This window comes from Hypanus sabinus, chromosome 3 (genome assembly GCF_030144855.1).
Source record: "Hypanus sabinus isolate sHypSab1 chromosome 3, sHypSab1.hap1, whole genome shotgun sequence".
NCBI classification, from domain to species: domain Eukaryota; kingdom Metazoa; phylum Chordata; class Chondrichthyes; order Myliobatiformes; family Dasyatidae; genus Hypanus; species Hypanus sabinus.
Genome location: NC_082708.1, coordinates 63,854,865 through 63,867,514, shown reverse-complemented (window position 1 = coordinate 63,867,514; position 12,650 = coordinate 63,854,865). Strand labels below are relative to the sequence as shown.

The 12,650-nt window shown below is 46.0% G+C and overlaps 1 protein-coding gene across 1 annotated transcript in view; it reads right to left on the bottom strand.

Annotated features, from left to right (window-relative positions):
- The window catches only part of pcf11 (PCF11 cleavage and polyadenylation factor subunit), a 28,386-nt gene extending 25,599 nt beyond the window's left edge, over window positions 1-2,787 (bottom strand). Inside the window, exon 1 of the mRNA XM_059964512.1 lies at window positions 2,228-2,787. Coding sequence (XP_059820495.1) covers window positions 2,228-2,398 — 171 coding nt within the window. The 5' untranslated portion in view covers window positions 2,399-2,787. The remainder of the gene's footprint in view (window positions 1-2,227) is intronic.
- Between the last annotated feature and the right edge of the window lie 9,863 nt (window positions 2,788-12,650).

Genomic DNA, 12,650 nt, shown 5'->3' with positions numbered 1-12,650 from the left:
CAATGTTTCATTTGGTGTGGATTTTATCAGATTACTGGAAATCATAATTCCTGTATGACTATTACATTGTAAATTGTAATCTGCTCCAATTCCATCCAACATAAAACATGTGAATTTCAGCAATAATGCTGTTCTTCTACCTAGGAAGAAATTATTCATTTATATGGAAGCCAGGCTATTTCGTTTCCACAATCAATGAATAGTTGAGAGGAATAAAATAATCAAGGCGTTCTGAGACCAACAAAGAGCAGGAACATATGAAAGTAGAAAACATTGGTATCAAAGCTGCAAATAAGATACCAGCAATTTTTAGAAATAGTCAAGACACTGATCGCAAGTCAACTCAAAAAAATGGACATTTAGTTAAGAACAAAAGAATAGGAGTAGGGAGGGCATCTGGCCTGTCGAGCCTGCTCCGTCGTTCAGTAAGATTTAAATTTAGTACAAGGGGGAATAAAAAGATCACGTGATCTATGCTGAGCGCATGGAAGCTGCACCAGTTCTTGCTCCAAGAAGCCATGCTATTCCAATTAGGACCAGACAGCAGCTTCATATTATCAGGGCTTTAAGCAGCCAAAATTTAAAGCTGATAATATCCAAAAATAAACCAGAGATGGTAGTCAGGCCATCAGTATCGAGGTCATTAAATGACGTGTGAAAATGAACACCTGTGTGAACTGTAGATCTTCAGCATCTACCAATATATCTGCAACAGTACAAGTAGCAGACATTACTGAATTTTACCCAGCAACATGCTTAATAACGGAGGTCACGAACCGGAATGCTTAACTTGGCCATATAAGGTGATTTGACTACATTGGATTACAATAGAGTTGTACTATTGGTTAGCAGATTGCATATATTTCTTCCAAAACCTGTGTAATTATGGAGCAAACTGGTGACCTTCAACGTCCCTAATGGGCTTTTGATTGCCAATGGTAATTATTCACACGGACACCACCCATGCAACTGTTCAAAGCGATTTCAATAAATTATCAAAGCTTGCTTTCTCATCAAGTGGAAATTCCATATACTCCTAAGTCACAAAACAGGACTATGGAACAATACAAGTTAAAATTTAGACTTCATTTAATGCGTCGGTGTTATAAGATTGTCCTAAAGGATGGAACTTGCATGTTTATTACTATATAGTATATAGCTTAAATCATTTTGAATTCCCCTCAAACACCTGAAGTTGAACTATATACCCCATTTTAATTAATACAAGAAACCGTCATTGCTTATTTAATCTTGGTTTTATACAGCCATCCCAATACTTAAGCCTTCAACATTCAGTTTTGTGATTAGTGTGCCCCTGAATAGAATACCAATGACTGAAACAGTAATCAAAAACCTTGTAAGTCTGAAAGAAATAAGACAAAAGAAAGTATTTCATTTTCTTTATTGGCAATTTTTCATAACCATTTAAACAGGTCAGGCCATTAAGAACATTAGATAAAAGATATCACTAGCATCCTTTATTTTTTTTAAAGAGGGAAGCATATTCGATCTGGCCCAGTTACAGAGAAAACCACCCGCACCCAACCACACATACGTACTTGTTTTCGCTTAACTATCTCACTACGTCAGAAATATTAACGCGAACTAAAAAGGCAAGGAAACTCCAACCACTTAACTAAATCTAACGATAAAGACAATTAATTTAAGGATCTAGCAAATGTAATCTGAGCGGCTATTAATATGTAATCTACACAGTCAATAAACTAACACTGAAAATATGGACTTAAAACACGATATATTAACAGGTAGTAAGTAATTTCGTAGCCGACACAGCGGTTCGGGTGCAACAGAACCAGTTTAGCGAGCCGTCCCTCCCTCCCTCCACCAAAGCCAGTCACACCCGGATGACACGGGAGAGGGAAGGGAAGGGGAGGGCAGGCTTCGGCGAATGTCGGACAGGACACATGGCGGCTGCCGGATCGAGAAAATAAAACTAACTCTCGCTAATCTAGCCGGAAATAAAAAAAACACACATTCAGAAGGGTTAGGATTAAAAACATGGCGGAATGGAAAGCCGCCGACGCCACGGCTGGAAGGGACCGGGCGGAGGCTGAAATCCGCATTACAGCCGGGCCGCCATCTTGATCAACAACAGCAACGAGCCGAGCCGCCGGATGTCTCGCCCTTTCTCCTAGCCAGACTTTTAAAAAAACTCGGAATTTTCTTCGAAAAATTTTTAAATTAAAACAAAACTGATTTTAAAAACCTTGAATATTTGTGCTTCGATTAACTTGACGATTTCCGGCGAGTACTTCAGGTTCTCTTCGGCCAGGATGGTGAGGTTGTTGATGTGCGGTTTGCTGTTGAAAGTCAGATCTTCTAGCGACGACTGGTATTCTTTACAGGCGTCCGCCTTCGCCGCGTCTTCCGCCATCATTGCGTTTTAAATGAAAGCTCCTTCCGTTCACTAATACCTCACGGATATCAAAAAAAGCCTCCCCTTTTAAAAATACGTATTTACTCTCTAAACGAACGCATAGTAAGGAAGTCCTTTCTAAAACCAAGTCAACAACTACAGGTAACTCTCCTCAACAGCTCTACACGGCCACTCCTCTCCCTCTCCTAATACAAAATGGCGGCGGGGACAGTTAACTTATTCAAAGCGTCACAATCGGGCGTGATCACAGCCAGAATTCATTGGTTGCTATCGTGACGGGCGTAAACCGGTGATATTTCATTTGTTGACTCAATATAATCTGCATAACCATTATGACGATCCACAAAGTACGACAGCTGATTGGTGCCTGCTCGGGAAGACTGCGTCTTGCTGTATTCCTCGACTCGTGATTCGCTGCTGGTTTGCACAGGAACGTGTTCTGACGTTTATATCATGTGGCCACGTGGATTACCGGAATACGGCTGCAAGAATGGAATTCGGTGTGATTATCTTCGTTGTGAATTCAGGAAGTTACTGTGTTCTCTTTGTTTATTTTCAAACACTACATTGATTGTGTCTTTGTTTTTTGCAATCATATAATGTGTAATATAAATGTTATCTTCATGCGCTCTTTTAATTATCTATCTTTACTTAAAATAACATCAAGGGAAGTAATTGATGTCATACAGGCGTGGTGTCTGGAAAAATATTCCCAAGGACGCAATTTTCTCATTATTGCTTGGCTGTGGGATACAGCACCTTTTCACTATTATATTTGTCAGACAACAATTATATATTTTTAGAAAATGGCAAAGACATTCTGCTCGTCAATTCAACAACAATCCACCTGGTCTCATTTTCTTTGTCTCCTCACCAATGTCGTACAATTTCTTTCAGATTCTTATCCACCTCCCTATGAACATATAATTGAAATGGCTTTCACCAATATCCCTGACAATGCATTTCTGTATCTAAGTAAATGCAGAGGAGAGGTTTTTGACTCATTGTCACTTAAGGTTCTTTTATGGTCAATCATGTTCATTCCATGTCCTCTTACCCTCAGCCCATCTGATAAATAGCACTCGTTTTTCTTCTATATTTATACTCTTAGTGACTACAAATATTGCTACCAAATCTCCTTACAATCTCTTCTGTTAATAACCCTAGGTTTTCCAGTTTATCTAATTTTCTCATCCTGGAAATGTTTGTGGCCATCTGCATCTTTCTTTGAATCCTAAACTGGGCACAATATTCTTGCTGTAGTCAAAACAGTATTTTATTAAGATTTAAGATGATTTCCTTGCTCTCCTGCCCAATATTTCTATTTATATAGCCCAGGATTCAGTGCTATTGTTTTTCAAGTCCACGTGCATACAGTTAATTGAAACATCATCCCTCTGGAACTAACACACACAGCAGATACAGTTGCAAAATAATATTAACACAAGTCCCTGAGAGGCATAGCCTGATCAACTGGTTGACATAAAGTGCATTTTAGCCTATTTCTGAAATTTCCCTACCACTTACAATGTTATCTTTTTGTATTTTTGTCCTATCTTTTCAATTTGTGTCTTGTAGTTGATATTGTTCCTTCTCATTCTTCTCTTTACAATGTAACACTGGACATTTTCCAGCACTTAATATTCTCAAGCACACACATGTCCATTCCACCTGCCTTTCTAATTTTCCTTGGGAGGTTTTATTCCTTCATAGTTTTTTATTGTGTTAGCTGTAACCTTAGTTATTGTGTCCAAATAACTAAGGTTGTCCAAACTCTATTCAAATTATTCATAAATTAAGGAGAGTAGCCATTAATATTACTAATCCTGTAAGTATTCTTCTTTATGACAAACTTTTTATACCGCACTTTATCAAGTGCTATTTGGAACCCCACTAATATCCTATTACTGTCATCGACCCTCCGTAGTTAGTTAAATATGATTTTGGTTTAACAACTGCATGCTGCCCTTCTCGAATCAATCTGTAATTATCCAAGTGATCCACTAAATAGTCACTCATTGTTGTATCTGTAATGTTTCTCAGCACTTGGGTTAAACTGACTTCCAATAATTAATAGGATTTATTCCTAGCTTTTTGTATATTTTGTTCTGCAATTCCAGCATCTGCAGAATCTCTTGTTTTGTTTATAATGGGATGGGGTTTGTTGACTTCAGAAATCTGATGGCAGAAGGGAAGAAGCTGTTCCTAAATCATTGACCTCCTCCTTGATGGTAATAATTGGAAGAGGGCACATCCTCAATGGTAAGGACCCTGAATAATGGATATGCCTTCACTGAGGTATTGTCTCTTTATGGTGTCCTCAACAATGGTGACAGTTGAGCCCATGTTGGAGATGGCTGAGTTTACAACCTCCTACAGCCTCTTGTTCCTGCACATTACAGTCTCTATGCCAAGCAGTGATGCAACTGGTCAGAATGCTCCCACTGTACATCTATAAAAACCTGCAGGATCTTTGGCAATACACTAAATCTCATCAAACTCTTTTAATTCCTTGATCTTGTTGGCATTGATGTTGTGACTGTGATCAAAATCACTGAAACTGGTGATTTAGAAGTCTTTGTTCCGGCAACAAGCAGACATAATTCTGGAGACACTATTGGAAGAAGAGACCTACTGACCCAATATTAGATCCCATTTATATGTTAAAGAACCCAGGTAACAACAGGACAATTTCTATAGGCACATTATGCTTCCTTTGAGTGGCACATAACGTCTAGATCTTCACACCAACACACCCAAAATGAGTGTTGATCACCTCTGTCAATTCTAGCTGCATCATGTAGTTGCAGACATCTCAGGTGAATGGGTGCTTCCTGGTTTGCAATCAACCCCAATCTGCAGCTTCAGGAAAGCTATTGTTCCAAGTTGCATTTTCAAATCAATCTGCAATCTACATTCAATTCAGAAGACTGGATGCTGTTGAAATTAATAATTGCTATATACTTTAACTCCAGAATACACCCTAACAATTGAGGTTGAGATTGTTGTTGTAACACCACCCAACCATCTGAACTATCTTACCATTCAATGCATCCTCATCACCATCTGATCTATCTCACCGCTGTCTCCTCGTCACCATCTGATCTATCTCACCGCTGTGTGTCTCCTCGTCACCATCTGATCTATCTCACCAATCTGTGTCTCCTCGTCACCATCTGATCTATCTCACTACTCTGTGTCTCCTCGTCACAATCTGATCTATCTCACCGTTGTGTCTCCTCGTCACCATCTGATCTATCTCACCGCTGTGTGTCTCCTCGTCACCATCTGATCTATCTCACCGCTGTCTCCTCGTCTCCATCTGATCTATCTCACCGCTGTGTGTCTCCTCGTCACCATCTGATCTATCTCACCACTGTCTCCTCGTCACCAACTGATCTATCTCACCGCTGTGTCTCCTCGTCACCATCTGATCTATCTCACCGCTGTGCCTCCTCGTCACCATCTGATCTATCTCACCGCTGTGTCTCCTCTTCACCATCTGATCTATCTCACCGCTGTCTCCTCGTCTCCATCTGATCTATCTCACCGCTGTGTGTCTCCTCGTCACCATCTGATCTATCTAACCGCTGTGTCTCCTCGTCACCATCTGATCTATCTAACCGCTGTGTCTCCTCGTCACCATCTGATCTATCTAACCGCTGTGTCTCCTCGTCACCATCTCATCTATCTCACCGCTGTGTCTCCTCGTCACCATCTCATCTATCTCACCGCTGTGTCTCCTCGTCACCATCTGATCTATCTCACCGCTGTGTCTCCTCTTCACCATCTGATCTATCTCACCGCTGTCTCCTCGTCTCCATCTGATCTATCTCACCACTGTCTCGTCGTCACCATCTCATCTATCTCACCGCTGTGTCTCCTCGACACCATCTGATCTATCTCACCGCTGTGTCTCCTCGTCACCATCTCATCTATCTCACCGCTGTGTCTCCTCGACACCATCTGATCTATCTAACCGCTGTGTCTCCTCGTCACAATCTGATCTATCTCACCGCTGTGTCTCCTCGTCACCATCTGATCTATCTCACCGCTGTGTGTCTCCTCGTCACCATCTGATCTATCTCACCGCTGTGCCTCCTCGTCACCATCTGATCTATCTCACCGCTGTGTCTCCTCTTCACCATCTGATCTATCTCACCGCTGTCTCCTCGTCTCCATCTGATCTATCTCACCGCTGTGTGTCTCCTCGTCACCATCTGATCTATCTAACCGCTGTGTCTCCTCGTCACCATCTGATCTATCTCACCGCTGTGTCTCCTCGTCACCATCTCATCTATCTCACCGCTGTGTCTCCTCGTCACCATCTCATCTATCTCACCGCTGTGTCTCCTCGTCACCATCTGATCTATCTCACCGCTGTGTCTCCTCTTCACCATCTGATCTATCTCACCGCTGTCTCCTCGTCTCCATCTGATCTATCTCACCACTGTCTCGTCGTCACCATCTCATCTATCTCACCGCTGTGTCTCCTCGACACCATCTGATCTATCTCACCGCTGTGTCTCTTCGTCACCATCTCATCTATCTCACCGCTGTGTCTCCTCGACACCATCTCATCTATCTCACCGCTGTGTCTCCTCGTCACAATCTGATCTATCTCACCGCTGTGTGTCTCCTCGTCACCATCTGATCTATCTCACCGCTGTGTCTCCTCGTCACCATCCGATCTATCTCACCGCTGTGTCTCCTCGACACCATCTGATCTATCTCACCGCTGTGTCTCCTCGTCACCATCTCATCTATCTCACCGCTGTGTCTCCTCGACACCATCTGATCTATCTAACCGCTGTGTCTCCTCGTCACAATCTGATCTATCTCACCGCTGTGTGTCTCCTCGTCACCATCTGATCTATCTCACCGCTGTGTCTCCTCGTCACCATCCGATCTATCTCACCGCTGTGTCTCCTCGTCACCATCTGATCTATCTCACCGCTGTGTGTCTCCTCGTCACCATCTGATCTATCTCACTGCTGTGTCTCCTCGTCACCATCCGATCTACCTCACCGCTGTGTGTCTCCTAGTCACCATCTGATCTATCTCACCGCTGTGTGTCTCCTCGTCACCATCTGATCTATTTCACCGCTGTGTCTCCTCGTCATCATCTGATCTATCTCACCGATCTGTGTCTCCTCGTCACCATCTGATCTATTTCACCGCTGTGTCTCCTCGTCACCATCTGATCTATCTCACCGCTGTGTCTCCTTATCACCATCTGATCTATCTAACAGCTGTGTCACCTCGTCACCATCTGATCTATCTCACCGCTGTGTCTCCTCGTCACCATCTGATCTATCTCACCGCTGTGTCTCCTTATCACCATCTGATCTATCTAACAGCTGTGTCTCCTCATCACCATCTGATCTATCTCACCACTGTCTCGTCGTCACCATTTGATCTCTCACCGCTGTGTCTCCTCGTCACCATCTGATCTATCTCACCGCTGTGTGTCTCCTCGTCACCATCTGATCTATCTCACCACTGTCTCGTCGTCACCATTTGATCTCTCACCGCTGTGTCTCCTCGTCACCATCTGATCTATCTCACCGCTGCGTGTCTCCTCGTCACCATCTAATCTATCTCACCGCTGTCTCCTCGTCACCATCTGATCTATCTCACCGCTGTGTCTCCTCGTCACCATCTCATCTATCTCACCGCTGTGTCTCCTCGTCACCATCTGATCTATCTCACCGCTGTGTCTCCTCGTCTCCATCTGATCTATCCCACCGCTGTGTCTCCTCGTCACCATCAGAACTACCTCACCGCTGTGTGTCTCCTCGTCACCATCTGATCTATCTCACCGCTGTGTCTCCTCGTCACCATCTGATCTATCTCACCACTGTCTCCTCGTCACCATCTGAACTATCTCACCGCTGTGTCTCCTCTTCACCATCTCATCTATCTCACCGCTGTGTCTCCTCTTCACCATCTGATCTATCTCACCGCTGTCTCCTCGTCTCCATCTGATCTATCTCACCGCTGTGTGTCTCCTCGTCACCATCTGATCTATCTCACCACTGTCTCCTCGTCACCAACTGATCTATCTCACCGCTGTGTCTCCTCGTCACCATCTGATCTATCTCACCGCTGTGCCTCCTCGTCACCATCTGATCTATCTCACCGCTGTGTCTCCTCTTCACCATCTGATCTATCTCACCGCTGTCTCCTCGTCTCCATCTGATCTATCTCACCGCTGTGTGTCTCCTCGTCACCATCTGATCTATCTAACCGCTGTGTCTCCTCGTCACCATCTGATCTATCTCACCGCTGTGTCTCCTCGTCACCATCTCATCTATCTCACCGCTGTGTCTCCTCGTCACCATCTCATCTATCTCACCGCTGTGTCTCCTCGTCACCATCTGATCTATCTCACCACTGTCTCCTCGTCACCAACTGATCTATCTCACCGCTGTGTCTCCTCGTCACCATCTGATCTATCTCACCGCTGTGCCTCCTCGTCACCATCTGATCTATCTCACCGCTGTGTCTCCTCTTCACCATCTGATCTATCTCACCGCTGTCTCCTCGTCTCCATCTGATCTATCTCACCACTGTCTCGTCGTCACCATCTCATCTATCTCACCGCTGTGTCTCCTCGACACCATCTGATCTATCTCACCGCTGTGTCTCCTCGTCACCATCTCATCTATCTCACCGCTGTGTCTCCTCGACACCATCTGATCTATCTAACCACTGTGTCTCCTCGTCACAATCTGATCTATCTCACCGCTGTGTCTCCTCGTCACCATCTGATCTATCTCACCGCTGTGTGTCTCCTCGTCACCATCTGATCTATCTCACCGCTGTGCCTCCTCGTCACCATCTGATCTATCTCACCGCTGTGTCTCCTCTTCACCAACTGATCTATCTCACCGCTGTGTCTCCTCTTCACCATCTGATCTATCTCACCGCTGTCTCCTCGTCTCCATCTGATCTATCTCACCACTGTCTCGTCGTCACCATCTCATCTATCTCACTGCTGTGTCTCCTCGTCACCATCCGATCTACCTCACCGCTGTGTGTCTCCTAGTCACCATCTGATCTATCTCACCGCTGTGTGTCTCCTCGTCACCATCTGATCTATTTCACCGCTGTGTCTCCTCGTCATCATCTGATCTATCTCACCGATCTGTGTCTCCTCGTCACCATCTGATCTATTTCACCGCTGTGTCTCCTCGTCACCATCTGATCTATCTCACCGCTGTGTCTCCTCGTCACCATCTGATCTATCTCACCGCTGTGTGTCCCCTCGTCACCATCTGATCTATCTCACCACTGTCTCGTCGTCACCATTTGATCTCTCACCGCTCTGTGTCTCCTTATCACCATCTGATCTATCTAACAGCTGTGTCACCTCGTCACCATCTGATCTATCTCACCGCTGTGTCTCCTCGTCACCATCTGATCTATCTCACCGCTGTGTCTCCTTATCACCATCTGATCTATCTAACAGCTGTGTCTCCTCGTCACCATCTGATCTATCTCACCACTGTCTCGTCGTCACCATTTGATCTCTCACCGCTGTGTCTCCTCGTCACCATCTGATCTATCTCACCGCTGTGTGTCTCCTCGTCACCATCTGATCTATCTCACCACTGTCTCGTCGTCACCATTTGATCTCTCACCGCTGTGTGTCTCCTCGTCACCATCTGATCTATCTCACCGCTGCGTGTCTCCTCGTCACCATCTAATCTATCTCACCGCTGTCTCCTCGTCACCATCTGATCTATCTCACCGCTGTGTCTCCTCGTCACCATCTCATCTATCTCACCGCTGTGTCTCCTCGTCACCATCTGATCTATCTCACCGCTGTGTCTCCTCTATTCCATCTGATCTATCTCACCGCTGTGTGTCTCCTCGTCACCGTCTGATCTATCTCACCGCTGTGTCTCCTCTATTCCATCTGATCTATCTCACCTCTGTCTCCTCGTCACCATCTGATCTATCTCACCGCTGTGTGTCTCCTCGTCACCATCTGATCTATCTCACCGCTGTCTCCTCGTCACCATCTGATCTATCTCACCGCTGTGTCTCCTCGTCACCATCTGATCTATCTCACCGCTGTGTCTCCTCGTCACCATCTCATCTATCTCACCGCTGTCTCCTCGTCACCATCTGATCTATCTCACCGCTGTGTCTCCTCGTCACCATCTGATCTATCTCACCGCTGTGTCTCCTCTTCACCATCTGATCTATCTCACCGCTGTCTCCTCGTCTCCATCTGATCTATCTCACCGCTGTGTCTCCTCGACACCATCTGATCTATCTAACCGCTGTGTCTCCTCGTCACAATCTGATCTATCTCACCGCTGTGTCTCCTCGTCACCATCTGATCTATCTCACCGCTGTGTGTCTCCTCGTCACCATCTGATCTATCTCACTGCTGTGTCTCCTCGTCACAATCCGATCTACCTCACCGCTGTCTCCTAGTCACCATCTGATCTATCTCACCGCTGTGTGTCTCCTCGTCACCATGTGATCTATCTCACCGCTGTGTCTCCTCGACACCATCTGATCTATCTCACCGCTGTCTCCTCGTCACCATCTGATCTATCTCACCGCTGTGTGTCTCCTCATCACCATCTGATCTATTTCACCGCTGTCTCCTCGTCACCATCTGATCTATCTCACCGCTGTGTGTCTCCTCATCACCATCTGATCTATTTCACCTCTGTCACCTCGTCACCATCTGATCTATCTCACCGCTGTCTCCTTGTCAACTTCCATCTATCTCACTGCTGTGTGTCTCCTCGTCACCATCTGATCTATCTCACCGCTGTGTCTCCTCGTCACCATCTGATCTATCTCACCGCTGTGTCTCCTTATCACCATCTGATCTATCTAACTGCTGTGTCTCCTCGTCACCATCTGATCTATCTCACCACTGTCTCGTCATCACCATTTGATCTCTCACCGCTGTCTCCTCGTCACCATCCGATCTATCTCACCGCTGTGTCTCCTCGTCACCATCTGATCTATCTCACCGCTGCGTGTCTCCTCGTCACCATCCGATCTATCTCACCGCTGTGTCTCCTCTATTCCATCTGATCTATCTCACCTCTGTCTCCTCGTCACCATCTGATCTATCTCACCACTGTCTCCTCGTCACCATCTGATCGATCTCACCGCTGTCTCCTCGTCACCATCTGATCTATCTCACCGCTGTGTCTCCTCTTCACCATCTGATCTATCTCACCGCTGTCTCCTCGTCTCCATCTGATCTATCTCACCACTGTCTCGTCGTCACCATCTCATCTATCTCACCGCTGTGTCTCCTCGACACCATCTGATCTATCTCACCGCTGTGTCTCCTCGTCACCATCTCATCTATCTCACCGCTGTGTCTCCTCGACACCATCTGATCTATCTAACCGCTGTGTCTCCTCGTCACAATCTGATCTATCTCACCGCTGTGTCTCCTCGTCACCATCTGATCTATCTCACCGCTGTGTGTCTCCTCGTCACCATCTGATCTATCTCACCGCTGTGCCTCCTCGTCACCATCTGATCTATCTCACCGCTGTGTCTCCTCTTCACCATCTGATCTATCTCACCGCTGTCTCCTCGTCTCCATCTGATCTATCTCACCGCTGTGTGTCTCCTCGTCACCATCTGATCTATCTAACCGCTGTGTCTCCTCGTCACCATCTGATCTATCTCACCGCTGTGTCTCCTCGTCACCATCTCATCTATCTCACCGCTGTGTCTCCTCGTCACCATCTCATCTATCTCACCGCTGTGTCTCCTCGTCACCATCTGATCTATCTCACCGCTGTGTCTCCTCTTCACCATCTGATCTATCTCACCGCTGTCTCCTCGTCTCCATCTGATCTATCTCACCACTGTCTCGTCGTCACCATCTCATCTATCTCACCGCTGTGTCTCCTCGACACCATCTGATCTATCTCACCGCTGTGTCTCCTCGTCACCATCTCATCTATCTCACCGCTGTGTCTCCTCGACACCATCTGATCTATCTAACCGCTGTGTCTCCTCGTCACAATCTGATCTATCTCACCGCTGTGTCTCCTCGTCACCATCTGATCTATCTCACCGCTGTGTGTCTCCTCGTCACCATCTGATCTATCTCACTGCTGTGTCTCCTCGTCACCATCCGATCTACCTCACCGCTGTGTGTCTCCTAGTCACCATCTGATCTATTTCACCGCTGTGTCTCCTCGTCATCATCTGATCTATCTCACAGATCTGTGTCTCCTCGTCACCATCTGAT